General features: G+C 36.5%; 2 protein-coding genes across 2 annotated transcripts; both read left to right on the top strand.

The window, feature by feature from the left end:
* The first annotated feature begins 7,637 nt into the window (after nucleotides 1–7,637).
* Nucleotides 7,638–10,613, top strand: LOC121406421 (5-hydroxytryptamine receptor-like). Its single transcript, XM_041597447.1, has 2 exons — nucleotides 7,638–8,205; nucleotides 8,701–10,613. Exons 1-2 carry the CDS (start codon nucleotides 7,994–7,996, stop codon nucleotides 10,040–10,042), a joined length of 1,554 nt encoding a protein of 517 aa, XP_041453381.1. The 5' UTR covers nucleotides 7,638–7,993; the 3' UTR covers nucleotides 10,043–10,613.
* A 2,162-nt stretch (nucleotides 10,614–12,775) lies between these two features.
* Nucleotides 12,776–18,015, top strand: LOC121430449 (monocarboxylate transporter 1-like). Its single transcript, XM_041627719.1, has 4 exons — nucleotides 12,776–12,867; nucleotides 15,574–15,785; nucleotides 16,345–16,485; nucleotides 17,204–18,015. Exons 2-4 carry the CDS (start codon nucleotides 15,590–15,592, stop codon nucleotides 18,013–18,015), a joined length of 1,149 nt encoding a protein of 382 aa, XP_041483653.1. The 5' UTR covers nucleotides 12,776–12,867; nucleotides 15,574–15,589.
* Nucleotides 18,016–18,794: the final 779 nt, after the last annotated feature.

Below are 18,794 nucleotides of genomic sequence, written 5' to 3'. Positions count from 1 at the left end.
TGGATGTAGTTTTTGAATTGTGGACATATGGGTAATCAAGTATCACTGACAAGCTTTAGGTCACATGATCAAGGTCAAATGTCATTTAGAGTAAATGAATTTAGTATTGTATCATTATATGAATGGTGTTTTTTTGCCGATAATTGTTTTATTGTAGTTTTCAAAGTCAGCGCTGCTGCTATATTGAATCGCGAAATGCAGGTGAGACTGTCAGAGGAGCTCCACTTGTTATGGTAATAGATTACAAGTTCAACAGACTAGACCACAAATGTTTCACAATAATGAAATTATATTGGTAAAATTACCGTGGTTAAAAGTGCGTTCCAAACCATGGTAAAATCATGTTAATGCAATTATTTTACCGTGGTTACTTATGGACCTGGGAAGCGGGGGTGCTAATAGTCACTTCTTAGCTTTATTATTATAAATGAACATAGATATATATAATAATAATATCATAATCCTGATTTATATAGTGAGAGCGCGAAGCGTGAGCTAATTTTTTTGAAGTTCTAGGTATTTTGTCCTGAAATTCGAACATTCTGGGCATTGTTTGTGACCCTGAAGATGTGCATGCAGCGAAATAATTACTGCGTGTGCGAAGCGCGAGCAAAAACTTTTGGTACACGTTTCGAACTGATCAAAAGGTCCCTACTAGCCGTGAAGACGTTACATATTTAAACAATCAAATAATGCGAGCGCGAGCTGAAAATTGTGACATTTATACCGAAAGAATAGAAATTCTAAGCACTTTTTGTAATCATGAACAGGATAGGTATGTAACTAAACAACTGATGCGAGCGTGAAGCGCGAGCGAAAAAAAAAATCGAGCTTTCGTAGGGCCGGATCCAGCTTTCGTCAATGGGGGGGGGGGGGGCGAAAAATATTTTCATCAACATTTTTCTCGATTAGCCGCTATAATCTGATTTTTTTGTTGGGTTTTTTCGGGGGTAGTCCTAACTAAAGACTGAAGTTTTAAGTATATGTTAGTTTTTATTTTTATAAACAAGATAAGGTTTTTCATGTGGTCTTAAATATAATGCGAGCGCGAAACGCGAGCTCAAATTCTTTGATATTTTATGTTTTTAGACCTGAAGATTCTGAGGAGATTTTTATAATCATGAAAAAGAATAGGTATCCAACTAAACATTGCGAGCGCGAAGCGTGAGCCGAAATTTGATTATAGTAACGTGAAAAGGGACTCAATTAAGAGTTTTTTTAGTGCATGATCATGGTCCGGCAAATGGGCATGAACCTTGAAGATTAGGCCTATACCATTTACATCAAACGCGTTTAGGTACCCTTTATTGGGGTTAGAAAAAATATGGTTTCACCATAATATTCCATTAGCAAAGCAAAATGTATAAAATGGCAGGATGGTTTCGGAGAGCAAATTATTTTTAAGTCCTGATAATATAGTCCTAGATATCATGTTATGACCATGCGGTGACATTTCTGCCATACCGAGTGTTTCCTTACTCGTGCTTTTTCATTTTAAATCATAGTGGTCATTTGACATTTTTCTTCAATAAATTTCATCATGTTAACCATGAAAATTTGAAGTTCGAATGTTCATCTCTTAGAATGGCAGAAATTAATTCCTAAAGACACAGAATTTACCCCTCAAATTTCACTCGATTCAAAATCGATCGATCCTCGTCAACTTTTCTGCAAAAACCATGCATTCTGGGAACCGGAACGTACAAATAGTAGTTCGGAAGATTGCACATGAAAAACTTCAATATGTTTTATATCTTCTTTCCCTTACACCCCTCAGACTTCATACACTATATTTTATGGGCACAATCAAATCATCAAATAAAATATCGACTGATTTAGCCAACAAACGTGTATTGTATTATAAAGAAATAAAGCATTGAAGATATCCTGTCAATTCATTGTTCAATAAAGCCTAAATATAAAACTTTTACGGTATACACTCCTCAGTTTGTATATATTTTATGCAGGTAGGCCTACTTTTATTATGTTTCACTTATAATAATATATTTTCCTGAATTACAATAATTCATACTGCTAATATTGCAATCAGGAGACGCATTCCCATGATAGCATTCTGGACGAACTAAAACATTTTGTTATACATGTGAATAGTAAAATATGCCCAAATGAAAAGATACTACAGTGCGCCCCCCAAAAAAAAAATATAAAAAATATATATATACACTTTTGAAATGGCTGCCAAAAAAAAATTACTTTGGGGGGAAACCTATATATGTGTGGAAAGCCAATAAAGTCAAATTTTAATTGATACCCAAAAAGTTAGAAAACTACTCATGCTTGAGCGAGCAATGCCAACTGAAACAAAGGTTATGAAAATTGGGTTGGGCCGGAATTAGCCTTCCAATTTCTTTCAGGTTTATTTGTTTGGAACTGGCAAAGGGTTTCTGAGTGTTTGTGATAAATTAATGATCAATTGTGATCAGTTTGTTGTTTGAGAAAATTTCATGAGTAATTAAATTGAAATTTAATGCATGAGTGACCATGAATGGCAATTTTTAATGCATTTTGACTTTATCATGTGAATCTCAAATGTGTTCATGAGAGTCAGAATAGTGAGTAAGATAGGATTAAAAAAAGGTAAAGTACGTTTTAGCAACCCTCCCTTCACCTCTCCCCCCACACCCACACATCTCTCCTCCTGAGAGACAATCAGCCTTACAGTTTTTTGAGAGGTTAGTCCTTTGTAAATTACAAAGCTAAGGTTTATGCTAAATTGATGACCAGGATTTATGAAAGAGATAAGTTTTGGTTTCTTAGGCAAATTTCATGAGTTACTAAATTGAAATTTAATGCCCGAGTGAAGAGGAATTGTAATTTTAGTGTAGCATATTCGTCTTGTGGACCTCAGCAGTGTGTTCGTGAGAGTCAGAGTAATGTGATGGTCGTTACAAGTAAGAGGGCGAGATATGGTAAGACTTGGTTAAAAGGGCATTCCTCTGCTTTATGTCCTTTAACAAATTAAATGTCATACGCATCCCCCTATACATCCACTTCCCCGGTTCCCCACCCCCTCTCTCTGTCTGCCTACTTCCTTGATTGCAGCCTATTCAAAACTTAACTGCCAAGTGACCGGTGGCTGATGGTCAGTTTTTTTTTCTTGAATGATTACCAAGAAATTGACTGATTATGATGATTTATGAAATGATTTATTGAAAAAAATCTGAACATTTGATTAATCACATTGCACATAGAATGAGTTGATTTATTGATAATTTTTTTTATTAAAGATAGGAGAAATTTGATGCCCCAATTCAGAATTTATCATTAAATCAACATTCTTGCTCTGACTTCACGCGTACATGACAACAGCAATCAGTCTCTCAACAGGAGGGGAGGCGGGAGAGAGAGGGGGGGGGGGGTGTTACACCCACAAATGTAATAATCGCCCACAAATGTAATAACACTTTACCCACAAATGTAATAACGCCCACAAATGTAATAACACTTTACCCACAAATGTAATAATTTTTGATCGCCCACAAATGTAATAACACTTTACCCACAAATGTAATAACGCACTTTACCTACAAATGTAATAAATTTGAAGTGATTTTTGGCGAATTCGTTCTAAACTAATATCCTATAGTAATGCGTTCATATAGCACAAAAGTTCAAAGTCTTTTTTCCAGACCCGGTTAATGAAATATTACAGTACAAGTCCAAGTCTTTTTCCAGACCCGGTTTTTCAAAATTATAATATACGTCCAAAGTCTTTTTACCAGACCCGGTTGTTTCAAAATTATAATATACGTCCAAAGTCTTTTTTCCAGACCCGGTTAATTCAAAAATTATAATGCAAGTCCAAAGTCTTTTTTTCAGACCCGGTCGTTTCAAAAGTTATAATATACGTCGGTGAGGGGTAAAGACAACACTCTAAGCCCAAGCATTTTAAGTGGGTTTAATTTTGAAGATTGGTCTCAGCTGTCATTTTTTTTTCAATATTTATTTATCTTTTAAATAACCGGGTCCAGACGAAAGACTAAGCATAATACTCGTGTTATTCCACAAGAATAAGAATATGAGTCTTTTGTTTCTAGGATTGTTTAAATCATTTTTAAATCACCGGGTCTGGAATAAAGACAATGCTCTAAACGTGTGCTTTTCTACATGCATGGTCTTAATTTGGAGGATTGTTGGTTCTTAGATTCGTTGTTGGGGTTGAGTTTTATTGATTTTTTATTCCTGAAATAATTGTGTCTGGAGGAAAGTCGATCTTCGACAATCGGTCTTCATGTTGTTCCACAGTAATTAGATTATTGGGTATTCGTTTCAGAATATTTGTAAAAACTATTTTATTTTTCAAATAGTAACCAAGTCTGGAGAAAGGATGTCTGCTTTACCCACGCGTTATTACAATGTTTTGTAGGGGTAGTAGTATTATTTAAAAAAAGACATATTTTTACTGGGTGAAACTTTGGAAATTTGGTCTTAGATTCGAAGTTTTTCAGTTACTTTTTTTAATAGCCGGGTCTGGAGGAAAGAGTACGTTTTAAAACTTGTGTTATTCCACGAGAATAAGAATATAAGGTCTTATGTTAGAAGATTTTTTTTCGTAACTGTTTTAGGTCTGGAATAAAGACAACACTCTAAACCTCTTTTAAAACGGGTTCTTAGGTTGAAGGTTTGTTTGGTCTTAAACTTTGATTTTTTAAATTCTTACTATTAGCGTTTTTTTAAAGAAAAAAATGATCGGGCTGAAAGACTACGCTATATATCCATCATTAATAAGATAATGGGGTCTTTATACTGTTTTAAACTGTTATTCATAATGTTTAAATAACAGGTAACTGGGTCTGGAGAAAAGACTACACTTGATTCTCAATTTACTCTTAGCGCATATCACAATATACACTGTATAAGTTGAAACAACAACAAAGACATTAATTCTACCAGTTTTAATTAACTGGGTCTGGAGAAAAGACTAAGCTCGATTCCCATTTTTTCCACAGGAATATCATTATCGTATCTTAGTTTGGACTTATATTATAAATTTTGAAATAACTGGGTCAGGAAAAAGACTTTGGATTTATCAAAATTCTTGAAACAACCGGGTCTGGAATAAAGACTTTGGATTTATATTATAATTTTTGAAACAACCGGGTCTGGAAAAAAAGACTTTGGACTTATATCACAATTTTTTAAACAACCGGGTCTGGAAAAAAAGACTTTGGACTTTTATATTTTTTTAAACAACCGGGTCTGGAAAAAAGACTTTGGATCTATATTATAATTTTTGAAACAACCGGTCTGGAAGAAAGACTTTGGACTTGTACTTTGATGTTTTATTAACCCGGTCTGAAAAGAAAAAAGACGTTGCACTTTTGTGCTATATGAACGCATTACTATAGGATTTTAGTTTAGAACGGATTCGCCAAAAATCCCTTCAAATTTGTTACATTTGTGGGTAAAGTCGTTATTACATTTGTGGGCGATCAAAAATTATCACATTTGTGGGTAAAGTGTTATTACATTTGTGGGCGTTATTACATTTGTGGGTAAAGTGTTATTACATTTGTGGGTGCAACAAGGGGGGGGGCTAAATGTGTTGACCCTATTCCATCAACCTACTTCTCCCACTTAAGTCCTATCTGACCCCCTATTCTCACGACTCTCATGAACACATTGCTGAGATCCTCGTGATAAAGTTGAAATGCTGTCCAAAAAAGTGTAATTTGTGTTCACTCATGCATTATGTAATTTGCTTAAACAACCAAAACTGGTCACGGTTGATCATTAATTTATCACAATACCCTTAACTTTGCAAGTTCCGAAGGATTTGCTTCTCAAAAACTGACATAATTATTGGAAGGCTGTTTTCCGGCCCAGCCTAATTTTCATACCCTTTGTTTTAAAGTTGGCAGTGCTCGCTCAAGCATGAAAAGTTTTCCAACTTTTTAGTGTCATTTGGAAGTTGAATTTATTGGCTTCCAAATAAGTGCTTTCCCCCAAATTTGGCAGCCATTTCAAAAGTCTATAGATTATTTGGGGGACGCACTGTATATATACAATTGAACGTTGCTAGTAAGGGCCCCTATAATCATGATAATTATATGCTCATATTTAAATTCACTACTCTCCCTCACATATAGGGAACTGAGCTAGCTCCATTTAGAGGTCGATATTACAGTGCAGTCTCCCCAACTTTTTCACTGCTATACCCACTGTCATCACCCTTAACAACACCATGATTGTCTGTACATGCAGCTAGATTCAGACCTGTTCTCATTTTTATTATTGTTATTATTATCATTATTATTATCACTTATGTCATTATACGACGTTGTTTTCATACCTCAGTTGTCAAAACTTGTAATCGAAAATTATTTAAAGAGATTTGCTTTATTCTCTCAGTCTGTGTCGATAGACATCATGCAACCGTTGCAAAAGAGGAACTAGAAAGAATTAAATAGCAGAACCTTTCTAGCAAACAACTCACCCATTCTAATATGCTATGCAGATATTTCTTATGTTTGTCTGCTCTGTCTGAGCAGTTGAATCAAGTTTTTAACACGAATCATATTTCATATAATTATAACTTCTATATGATTATGAACGTTTCCCACTCTATTGATTTATGCGAGGGTGTATATACCCAGTGGCGTATCGAGGACAAACGGCGCCTGGGGATAGCGCTAAAATGGCGCCTGGGGCAAGTGCTAAAATCGCGCCCATTTCAAAGTGTTTTACACACACACACACATATATATATATATATATATATATATATATATATATATATATATGTAAAGCTATACATGTACAACAGCTTTTGGCAACTCTTTTTTATTTAAATATTGTAAAGAAATGGATGAAGAGAACAATTCATCCATTTCTTTACAATATTTAAATAAATATTGTAAAGAAATGGATATATATATATATATATATATATATATATATATATATATATATATATATATATATATATATATATAATGCGAGTGCGAAGCGCGAGCAGAAAATACCTGAAAAGGTACAATTTCAGAGATCTTTTTTAGGAATTCATAGAGATAGGAGCGAGAGCATTTTTTTTCATTATTATGTTCATAGGACGTAAATTTCTAAGCACTTTTTGCAATCATTAACATGATGCATATCTAAACACTAGCTGAAAATTATTGATATTTAGACCTGAAATCGGGACATTTTATGAAGAGGTAATCCTACGATGCGTATCTAACTAATCAATTAATGCAGGCACAAGGGATGAGCTGAAATTTTTGATAAACTTAACTGAAAGGAGAAAACTTAAATTACTTTGTAGGAATTGATGATACGTATCTCATCGGTGTAATGCGAGCGCGAAGCGCGAGCTGATTTTTTGTATACCCTTACCGAAAAGGGAACATCTCAATGATTGCTTGTAAAATCAATGAAGAAGATTTGTATTGCCCTTATCATAATCAGCGCGTGATAAAAGCTTTGAATATCAAACCAGAAAACATGTGTAAGAATTAATGAAGTGTAACGTATAAGAATGCAAACTTGTAGCTCGAGATGAAAAGCTATGATATTTGCATTTGAAAATGGAACATTTTAAGAACTGTTTGCTGGAATTCTTGAAGGAATAAGTATACCACTAACCAAAAGTTGGCACGAATATTCATCCCTGAGTAAAGACATGCCATATTCATTGTCTAATTGAGTTTTACCATGGTAATATAAAATGGTCTTTAATCACCTTCAGTATTATTCCCTTTTTGTGCCTTTATTCATTTGCCTTTTCTATTTATTTGTTGTTTTCCTTGTCTTTATTTGCGCCTTTTCCCTCTTTTGCGCCCCCTGAAAGTGTCGCTCGGGGCACGTGCCCCTTCAACCTCTAGATACGCCATTGCATATATGTTTATAAGAAACTTTGTCAACACGGGCATGACGGGAGAGTGACAACACACAAAGGTTATTATTCATATTTTGTCGATTGGCTCAATAAATAATTTGTTTGCCGGCCCTTTGACTACTACAATAGAGCGTCATGCAATGGGTTTTCCCTTTCTGCGTGTATCGCGGAAATATATATATATCCCTTTATTATTCTCTCTTGCCCGTATCGGCACATACATGTACATGTAGCACAAGTCATGATAATGCAAAAATAAGGAACTACCAACAAGTAAAGGAAGTGCTTAGTATCTCTTTCCCTATTAAAAGATCTTTAACAGGAGTTAGCCAGCTGCTAATTATCATGTAAGTACCCAGAGTAAAAATTATTTGAACCTTCATGAAGGAGAACTGAAAACCGTTTTATGAAAAGAAAAATTTGTTTTTAATTAATCCATTACCAGGATTTCAGTAGCTTTTAAATGTTGTAACTTGTTTAATGAAAAGTACCACGTACCGGCTGCTGTATTATTTTGAATGATCATAGATACTCGGATTAATGATGTCAAATTCTTTCATTTTTAATTTAACCTTGAGAATGACTAACAGTGTTTATGAGATACTTGTCATGATATATGAATGTCTTACCAATCGTAGCTCTGTTATTCTAATGTTAAAGATGTTACAATTTTATTATGTATTGATTATTCTTATATCATGAATTTTATTATAGCACTACGAAACACTGGTGCGTAATGAATTTCAATATTATTAAATACAAATCAACTACCACCGCATATGTAACAAAGATGAATTGAGTTGAAGATGTTTGAATAAAGCACTTCTCTCATTGTTTTAAAGAATACCAATCAAGATGGATGAGGACATACTAAATGAAGGTAGCACTTTAACAACCCAAACCGAGTCACAAGTCATGAACGGGAGTAAGGATTCAGACCTATTCGTGTTTGAAGATTACAACCAACGCATTGCTATAGCCACCATCCTTTGTATCGTCTTTGTGGTTGGATCCATCGGCAACACTCTTGTCATCACTGCCGTCATTCTTTCTCGTAAACTCCGTTCATCCACCAACTGGTTCGTCGTCAACCTGGGCTGCTCAGACCTTCTAACATGCCTCTCTTTACCTTTTAATGTTGTCGCCATGCTAAGCCGTGACGGTTGGCCTCTTCCTGGTTGGATCTGTGCCGTCAATTCTGCCGTGATTCTGATATGTCTAGGGGCTAGTGTCATGACGTTGTTTCTCATTGCCTATAATCGCTGGTACTTGCTGACTAAGCTAAGGGGAAACTTCCAGAAGCTCTACACAAGTCGGAACATCTGCTTGATGGTACTCAGTGCTTGGGTTTACCCAGCTCTCTTGGTCCTGGTGCCTCACTTTGCAGGATTGGGTCGACTGGGATATTCTTACAACTATAAAGCATGCTCACAGGATACATCACTTCCTAACTCGGACCTATATAGCCTGATAGCAGGGGCGGGTTTAATTATTCCTGTATTCTGTGCCATAGTTGTGGTTTACATTCGGATCTATCTCTTCGTTACCAAACAAAGTAAAAAGATGGACCAGCTCAAAAATGCAGGCGTACCCGGTTCTCAGAATGTTGGAATAGAAATGAGCTCATCAGAAGTTTCCTCGGCTGCACAGAGCAACCTCTCATCCTGCAATGCAACCAAACAAAGCTGTTCGACATTGAACACGGAAATATCACAATCAACAGAGAAAGGCCTGGATGAATCAAATGGGGATGACATAGCAACAGCCAATGCAGACAATTTTCAAAATAAGTCATCTCCTGAAATTCCTGAAGATCTTTCAAAGCGGTCTCCTGATGAAGAACCGAAAATCAATCAGAAGCATCGACGATTCTTTAAGCGAAAAGCACATGCAAACAAGACACAGCCACGACTGAACAAGATCAATGTCACTGTAACGAAAAGACTTGCCATCGTTGTTTTAGCCTTCTTCATTTGCCTCCTCCCGTTCGGTGTAAGCGTTGTTGTTCCTCCAAGCGATCCTGGTATCCCTTGGACCGGTTTGATGCTGACATTTAATAGTTGCGTTAACCCTTTGATTTACGCCAGAACAATGCCAGAGTTCCGCAAGGTGATGCTGGCCATCATTCGTTGTCGCCTTAAAGACATACCCGATCCAATTGCATGCTTACATCGATTTCGTTAATATGGTTATGTCGTACGTGGTATAGCATGACTAATGTCATCTAGAGAGACGAGCTTTATAGACACTCTATCGAGATAGTGGATGCTTAAGTGTGTCGGTTTGGGGTCGCTTCCCCCCGCCCCAAAAAAGAAATTAAAGAAATGTGTTACCCTACAGGTACCCTATAATTTGGTAATTTCCTCTAATGTCTGGAATTTACAGAGTAATATTGTCGCCGGAGCAAATGTCATGGAACCCTCCTAAGATATATCTCGGCCAACTTGTTACAAATTTCCAAAGTTAGATTGATATTTCATTACGGTATATTTTGTATTTTACAGTCAGACTCACACCTATATAAAATTATGTCCATTCATAAAGTGGTTGTTTCTGTGCAGCACTGCGTGCATGTGTTACTGTGGAGAAGATAACCTGTTGCCAGATAAGCTAGATGTCCTCGAGCAGCAATTTCGAGGCGACTATGGTGCATGACGTAAGATTTCTAAAAAGTTAATGAGCAAAATATCGACATTTTTATTACAAAAATCAAATTTTGTGATTGATTTTTACATAATATTAAACAAAATAATACATTTAACCCTTCTCTCTTTCCTTTTCTATTTCTTATTGTTCGTGTCTTTTTTATTTTCTTTTTGTATTTTTTTTGGGGTGGGGTAAGAGTCCCCAAGCCCCCCCCCCCATCTGTACGCCACAGTCTTCAGGTCTTAAATAAAGTGCCTGGGCGTGGAATTCTAATGGGCATGCTTAATAAGCGAGTTTGATTTTGTTCAGTGACGTAAGGGCCTTTAAGATCCGCGGATGTATGACAAGCCCTTTCAACATTAATATTTTATATTAAAAAATAGGAAATATGTGAAAAGGGCTTGTCATACACCTGCGTCGCTGAAACTCTGGACATCACTGAACGAAAACTCGCCTTCGATTGATGAGGAACCTAACATAAATTCACAAGTGTTTTGGGAACTATTAATATCTGTGATTATGAGTTACATTAAACTGACCATGGAACTGAGCACGGCATGTATGGAGGTCGCTTCTACAAGGCGTATAAAAAAAATGTGTTCACTTTGAAATGATGCTGTAAAATCATATATTTATGGTATCCTGAAGCTTTTTCCACATTTACACATCAGTAAAGATGGCGTACCTGGGATTTTCCATAGGGGAGGCAAAACCGGTCGAAAAATTTGACAAGCAAAAAAAATTGATTTCAGTATTCTACATTCTATATTCATTTCTCATGAGTAAAAAAAGTATTTTCCAGTCCAAACTCTAAATAAAGTAACTCGGCATTATTCTAGTAACGGCTTAAAAATGAAAATTTGACGATTTGTAATGTATGCTTTGAATTTGTACTGTATAGACATACCAACAAAAAAACACACAAAAAATGATGCGTCCACGAACGACTGATATTTCACAGTTTGCCTAGTACGGCACGTACAGCATGTAATCATTGAGCTACTACGGAGTAATGCATCCAAAGAGAAATGCAACAAATTTACATTCATAGAGTGTTCATTGGTGTGCTATTCTAGCTAATTATACCTGGGCCCCCATCTTACAAAGAGCTACGATTGATCCGATCAATCGCAACTATGGACGGCCAGCAACAACAACATGCGTGTTTGTTCAAAATATTTTATAACTATGGTGTATATTCATGCATTCATTGTTTTCTTGAAAATCCACTGTGCTTCTCTTTGTTTACAAAGGACATTGTGCCAATATCCTATAGAAAAATTATGACACTGATGGATTTCCATAGCGTTACGATTGATTGCATCATTCGTAAGTCTGTGTAAGACGGGGCCCTGGTCGATTTCTTCATCCTGCTATGTAAGGCATGCTTACATGATATCTTGCTTTGAAATCTGCCTATCATAATGAAAGAAATGAAAGGTCATTTGACCAAAATTGTCCATGAAGTAACAACGAACTGGTTCATTGGTTCGACATTTTCTTTCCAATCAAGCACTCAGCCAAAGAATTGAAGCAAACAAAGCAACGTATTTCTACCATTTACCTCGCCATTTTTCGCATACATTCGTAATTCCGAAGCTTCGTTATTCCGAAGGTTCGTAAGTCCGGAAACGAAATGAGGTTCGTAATTCCGAAGGTTTGTTAGCCCGAAAACAAAGTGAGGTTCGTTATTCCGAAGGTTCGTTAATCCGAAAACGAAATGAGGTTCGTAATTCCGAAGGTTCGTTAGTCCGAAATTGTAATGATTAACAAACCTTATTTCGTCTTCGGAATAACGAACCTTCGGAATAACGCCACAAATGTTTGGATTAACGAACCCTTTTACGTTTTCGGATTAACGAACATCGAGGTATAGGCAATTTACGTGTTTTGGAATTACGAACCTTCGGAATAAAGAACCTTCGGAATTACGAACCTTCGGAATTACGAAGTGTAGCCGCCATTTTTATACCACTGCCTTATCATGATTATTACTTCTTCCTTCATTATCCCTCGTACCGTCGGCCTACTCTTATTAAAAGAGATGCCATGGGCATTTTTTGCTATGTGGCCTATAGACAAAATTTAGACAACCGAATCAGAAATATGAACTTCATTATTTGGCCGACTTGCAGGATGAGTGAACAGGGGTCGAACAGTTGTTATTCAAGTTTTATATCGTCATGAACAAAACAAATTCTCCTCCCGCTGTCGCTATAGATAATACCACACTTTATAAATACATAATCGTAACTAACTATAGTCATGAGAAAGAAGTTTGTCCTCCGTCATGAAACCAGTGAACTATAAACATGCACGGGATTTTTTTTTGGTTGTTGGATGGTGTTTCTACGGTAAATCAGGTAGGTGTACGGCTATTAATACTCAAATTATTCTTTTAAATCGTATAATACCCGTGGCCATTTCTAATTTCATTCCCGATTTTGGCATCCACTTTTTTTCGCTAAGAGTGCACGAAAAAATACATTTTCCAATCAAAGTAACCAAACACCTTGACGAAGATTCTTCTGTATATTATAAACCTAAGCTTAACAACCTAAGCCATATGTAGGGAAATTTCAGGATGACGGAAACATAGTTAATTTGGTAAATAAATTATTTTGAAAATAATTTTATGTTTGGATAATTTCTCGGTTATTCAAAAGAAGTTGGTATTGGTGCATAGCCAGGGAATAACTGGTCATTCTTCCCGCTATGTTGGCCAGAAAAGACATCCCCAAAAGAAAAAAAATACAAAAACCACCTTAAACCCAAAGAGCGCTCGAGGCTGACAGACAGAAACAGATTGTACAAAAATCAGTCCATTTTACAGCCCGAAATGAAAGCAACTACCCTTTCACACGTTAAAAAAAATCCTAATTTGAATGATGATTCCAGTGAAAAATAAGGCTAATGAAGAATATTTAGCACGTGTGAAACTAAACAAGAACATGATTAGAATAGGATATGGTTGTAAACGGTTCGTTAGTGATTGATGAGTGCACGGTGCAGGGGTAGACCCAGTATTTCCTAAAGGGCAGGGGGTACATTTTCCCGAATTTTGAAGGAAAAAAAATTTTAAACAAAGAATAAGGGTATTTTGTCCACAACTTTTTTTTATTGTGCCTCACAAAGGGGGGGGGGGGGCACGAGCCGGTTGTGCCACCCCCCTGGATCTGCTAATGAGTGGGTGGATGACCTGTACCAATGGTAGGTATTTTCTCTTCATCATCTTGTTCTTTTTATTTCACATAATTGTAAGTTATATCGTTTTGGGGAAGAGATAAGAAACATGGTATTGACCACAGTTTATAGTTATGAAAGTGAAACAACAATGAGTTGTTCCGATGATGGTTTGTCAGATGGATGATACATTTCAGCAAATATGTAAACATCCAATTTAGAAGTAAAGCCCATGTCCATAATTATCCAAAAGAGGTAAAACAACAACAACAACGAAAACACTGTCCAAATTCTTGATTGCATATTAATGATTTTGAATTCCTAAACATTCGCAAGGAGGGTACCGGTACGAATTTGAAAACACTTCTTCAGCTATTTTAATTTGATCGTTCTTTATACATGTTTAAATGAGATAACCATGAAATCGTTTGCCAATGAAATTAAATTGAATAAAGTATTTGCCCATTTAAGTTCATTTTATAGGTCAGTCAAATTAGTTGCAAATTGAATTATTACATCATTAAATCGGTTGAAATTTCGACAAAATTGTATGGGAAAACCTAGACTACAAGCTTCGTCACCCCCAAAATACAAATTTTCTCGGTCGGCCGCTCCGCTTGAAATCTCGTCATGCACCCTAGTTAAAAATTTCTGACGGGGCCAATATAGGCGATTCGCACTAGCTCCGATAAAATGTGATTTGTTGGGACTCTATTCAAGGTCTGAGTTTTAATATATATTATTGGTCTTTTGAATAGGGGTTATGGTTTATCCATTGAGCTATGATCCTATACATCAACAGCTATCATGTCGAATACAGTCTCGATGTAAGTACGCTTTGGAAATTCCATATATTAAGGATAGGCCTATAATTATTATGACAATATCAGATGAGCAGAGGATCGATTCATGAACTTCTCTGACGTTTTATATGACAAGTCCTGTCTTATCAGTCGATAGTTACCATAGCAACGGTGCTTTTCAGCCAATCTTAATGGAGGATAGATGTCAGACCTGACAACTTGTCGGACAATAATTTGTGTTTTGTACTGATCTTTATTATTCATTCACATAGATTTCATATATACATAATTAAGAAAATATAAAACAAAATGATAATTGCAGCAGTGCAATACACAAATTAAATAACAGTGTAATAAACATAGCAGGAAAATTGTATCAGAACAGAGACATAACCGAAATCATGCAAAAATAACATTTCAACAACCAATGCATGCAGCTAAAGCAAATAATAATGATAAAAAAGACGTAACTACGCAAATTGAAAGAATGAATGTATATTGAGCATTCTCCCGCCCCATGAACCCCCCCCCCCATCAGACCCCAAAGCTGAACAAACACACACACCAACAACAACAGACAGGAGAAATAGAGAGAGGAACAAAAGGAGAAAAACAAAGAAAAGAAGAAAAAAATAATTGATGAAACATCCCCAGATATCGATCCATTGTTTTGATGTCTTGCACAAGTCGACTTCGAGGGGATAATTCAGAAAGAATGGACATTTTGAAAAATAGGCCAACCCTCAGTCTTTGATATATATATAACAGTGTTCACATGTCAATATTTTCCAAAAAGGGATAATTTAACCATGCATTGTATCTTGTGGAAGTGCTGTGGCTCAGTGGATAAGTCTCCGGACTGTGAACCACAAGGTCCGGGGTTCAAATCCCATCACAGCAGTAGCGTCCTTTGGCAAGACGTTTATCTACATTTGCCACTCTCGACCCAGGTGTAGTAAATGGGTACCCGGTAGGAAGGAATTCCTTGAATGCTTGATGCGCCCGATCAGGGTAGCCGTGCTAAAGCCGGGGTAATAGTATGCAGCGCTTAGAAACATTTAATGTCATTTTATTGACCCTCAGATATTTCTGGTTCGAAATGGCGGAAAGTTCAGAAACGACAGAGAAATGGCGCTACGTGATTGCTTTAGGAAAGTTTGTTGTTCATATGATCTACCCCGGTATGACGAAAGCTATTTCTGTCCTCGTTCCCGCCATGGTCTTCCAGTTTCAGATGGATTACACAACGATTGGATTTCTTGTTCCAATGCAGCTTGGGCTGTTTTATATTGCATGTAAGTAGACAATCTGGGACAATCTAGGCATACTCTTTTAGCCCCATGCAAATTGTAAGCCTCTGTTTATCAGAAATATTCACTCACGTCATTTTTGTAAACATTATGGTAAATCAGACATTTTGGGTGAATGTAGGTACATATTTTCAAAGAGGTGAATCTTAAGAAATCGATAAAATTTCTAGATGTTCCCCTCCCAATAAAATTTTCGATCAGCCCCTAGTCTAGCATAATCCTATAGTGCCACGGGATTTGCCAAAACCGGTTAGATTGCATGTATATAAAATAATGTTGGTAAAAAGTCACATCACTGACCCAACTTCTTTCCAAAGGCCGGATCGTGGAACATAAATGTCTTGGCATTCGTCTTCAGTTTCGCAATTTAATGAAAATAAATCATTACAATGGCACGACACAAATACTCACTTTCTTTTTATTTTCATATCAAAACATGCTCAAAGTCAGAGACATTCGTCGAATTTTGAGCACAATGCTGTCGAGGAAAAAGTACATTCGGAATCTGAAAGTTTCAGCACTTTCTTTATGAAAATCTGTGCAGGTCCTCTGAGTAATTACATGGCGACAAAGTTTGGCCATCGTTGTGTGTCATCAATTGGCGGGTTCTTATCAGGAGTATCTATGATGGGGGCCTTCTTCTGTCAGTCAGCACTCTCTCTGGGATGCTCATTCTTCTTTACAGGTACTGCCTAGTCCTGAATCTAGCTGAACGGATTTTAAATTGATGGTAGTTTTGCATTCGGTTTTGGACGCTTCTTCATGCGAGTACATAATTTATGGACACTTCAAAGATTTGACGACAAGTCCTATGCAAAATAAATCTATACGAAGGCCCTAAACATCGGTTGGCAAGAATAATTTTGCGCCATCAACTAATTAGGAGAGAAGAAGAATTGTCTGAAATCAGACACGAAACTTAAGTCGAGAACAGTGGCCAATTTGAACATTTCCCTGAATGCATCAAGATCAGATATTTGCCTTTCTTTAGAGTAACGGTGTTAAATCACTAATTGACCAGTTTAGAGATTAGGAATAGAAGTACTCTAATTATTTTGACAGCCGCAACGGAAATTCGGAATAAATCATTGTATATTAGTGCAAAAATAATATAAATTACATTAAAACTTTGGGAAATACATATGAATAAAATGACTGATACACTACATGTCGAGTTAGTGGTTTGTCTACTTCATGATCATTATACCCTTTTGATTTTTTTCTTTCAACATGCTATGACGGCAGTCTTATTATTTGGTTGGGGGAGATCCTGTTCATTATAATCTTCCAGTTTCTCACCTCAAGCACATTGTACCCCCCATGAAGTCAGAATTATCATTGACAAAATATAGATAGATTTTATGGCTTGACATTACAGTCATATTCTACTTTTTAATTTTCAGGGTTATTCTCGTCACCGTTATGCCAGAGTTCAACAATTATTTTGCGTGAACACTTTGGGGAGAAGTATGGCATGGCCATAACCTTTACACAAATGGGAGGACAGATTGGAGGTATCATTTTCCCTTATACAACTGCTCTGTGTCTGGAAGCATACGGAATGAGGGGAGCCATGCTCTGTTTAAGTGGTATCTTCTTCTACCAAACAGCGATTGGCGCCACTTTTAGAGCACCTCAGTCACCTACAGTCAAAAAGAAGAAACGGCACAACCGCGGAGAGGATGATATCGAGGGATCGACTCTATTGCAAGGTCAAGAAGACGAGACCTATCTTCGAAAGAACAAGCTTCGAACTGAAAGTCTCAGTACTGACGAGGGTACCAGCGATGAAAGTAGAATTCGAAAAGACACGGAATCTCAAAAATCCAATCCGGCAGAAAACTTGATTGCAGAAGTGTTGTCAATTTTACCTTTGGGTCTATTCAGAAAGGAACTCGTCTTCACCTTTATCTTTATCCCTTGTCAAATCATTCTTGAAGGATGTTTCGCCATTTGGGCAACTTTCTCTGCATCATATGGAATGTCAGTCGGTCTCCATGAGAATGAAGCAGTATATCTCCCCATGATTGGTTCGTTGGGTGGCATCACCAGTCGACTGTTACTCTTAGGAATCCTGTACAATCATCCTCACCTAGCACCTCACGCTTTCTCAGTCAACACAGTAGTAGCATCTATGGCGCTGCTGGCACATCCTATTAGCTCATCGCTGGTTCACCTTCTAATCTGTTCATTTTTCGTAGGATTCGGCATTTAACCTCTTCCTTTTACGCTTCTTTAGCTATTAAAGTAAAGAAGGAAAACTTTCCTCTTGCATTGGCGACCACTTTCATGACGAGTGGAGTAATACTTCTTCTGTCTGCAACACTAGCAGGTAATAAGTGCATTCATTATACAGAGCGGGTATACTAAAAAGGTCAAGTCCACCCCAGAAAAACACTGCTTTGAATAAACAGAGAAAAATCAAACTAACATAAAGCTGAAAATTTCATCAAAATTAGATGTAAAATAAGAAAGTTATGGCATTTTAAAGTTTTGCTTATTTTCCACAAAACAGTGATATGCACAACTCAGTGACATGCAAATGAGTCAGTCGATGATGTCCATCATTCACTATTTCTTTAGTTTTTCATTGTTTGAATTATGCAATATTTCATTTTTTACAGATTTGACAATATGCACCAACTTGACTGAACCATATAGTATTAAACAATGCTAATTCCACATGTCCAGGGAGGAATGGATTATTATTTTACTTGACAATGAGGAGAAAACTAGAATATTTCATTTAATGAAATACAAAAGAAATAGTGAGTGGATAATGTCATCAGTCTCTTCATTTGCATACCAAGCAGGATGTGCAGATAACTGTTTTGTGAAATTAAGTGAAACTTTAAAAGGTCATAACTTTCGTATTTTACATCCGATTTTGATGAACTCAGTGTTTTGCTTGTTGGATTTTTCTCTTTTTATTCAAATCAACTTTTTGTTGGGTGGACTTGTCCTAAAAACAAGATATCAAATCAGTCTCTAAGA

The sequence above is a fragment of the Lytechinus variegatus genome, chromosome 1 (assembly GCF_018143015.1).
Source record: "Lytechinus variegatus isolate NC3 chromosome 1, Lvar_3.0, whole genome shotgun sequence".
Taxonomy (NCBI): domain Eukaryota; kingdom Metazoa; phylum Echinodermata; class Echinoidea; order Temnopleuroida; family Toxopneustidae; genus Lytechinus; species Lytechinus variegatus.
The sequence above is the reverse complement of the archived record's forward strand: the minus strand, read 5'-3'. Positions and strand labels throughout refer to the sequence as shown.

What these genes read in the sequence shown, in the direction of transcription:
- LOC121406421 (XM_041597447.1), top strand. Translation starts at nt 7,994, where the DNA reads ATGCAATGGGTTTTCCCTTTCTGCGTGTATCGCGGAAATATATATATA. An exon ending in AGCCAGCTGCTAATTATCAT is followed by an intron (nt 8,206 to 8,700) that starts GTAAGTACCCAG and finishes ATTGTTTTAAAG; the next exon opens with AATACCAATCAAGATGGATG.
- LOC121430449 (XM_041627719.1), top strand. Translation starts at nt 15,590, where the DNA reads ATGGCGGAAAGTTCAGAAACGACAGAGAAATGGCGCTACGTGATTGCT. An exon ending in TGGGCTGTTTTATATTGCAT is followed by an intron (nt 15,786 to 16,344) that starts GTAAGTAGACAA and finishes AAATCTGTGCAG; the next exon opens with GTCCTCTGAGTAATTACATG. An exon ending in ATGCTCATTCTTCTTTACAG is followed by an intron (nt 16,486 to 17,203) that starts GTACTGCCTAGT and finishes TTTAATTTTCAG; the next exon opens with GGTTATTCTCGTCACCGTTA.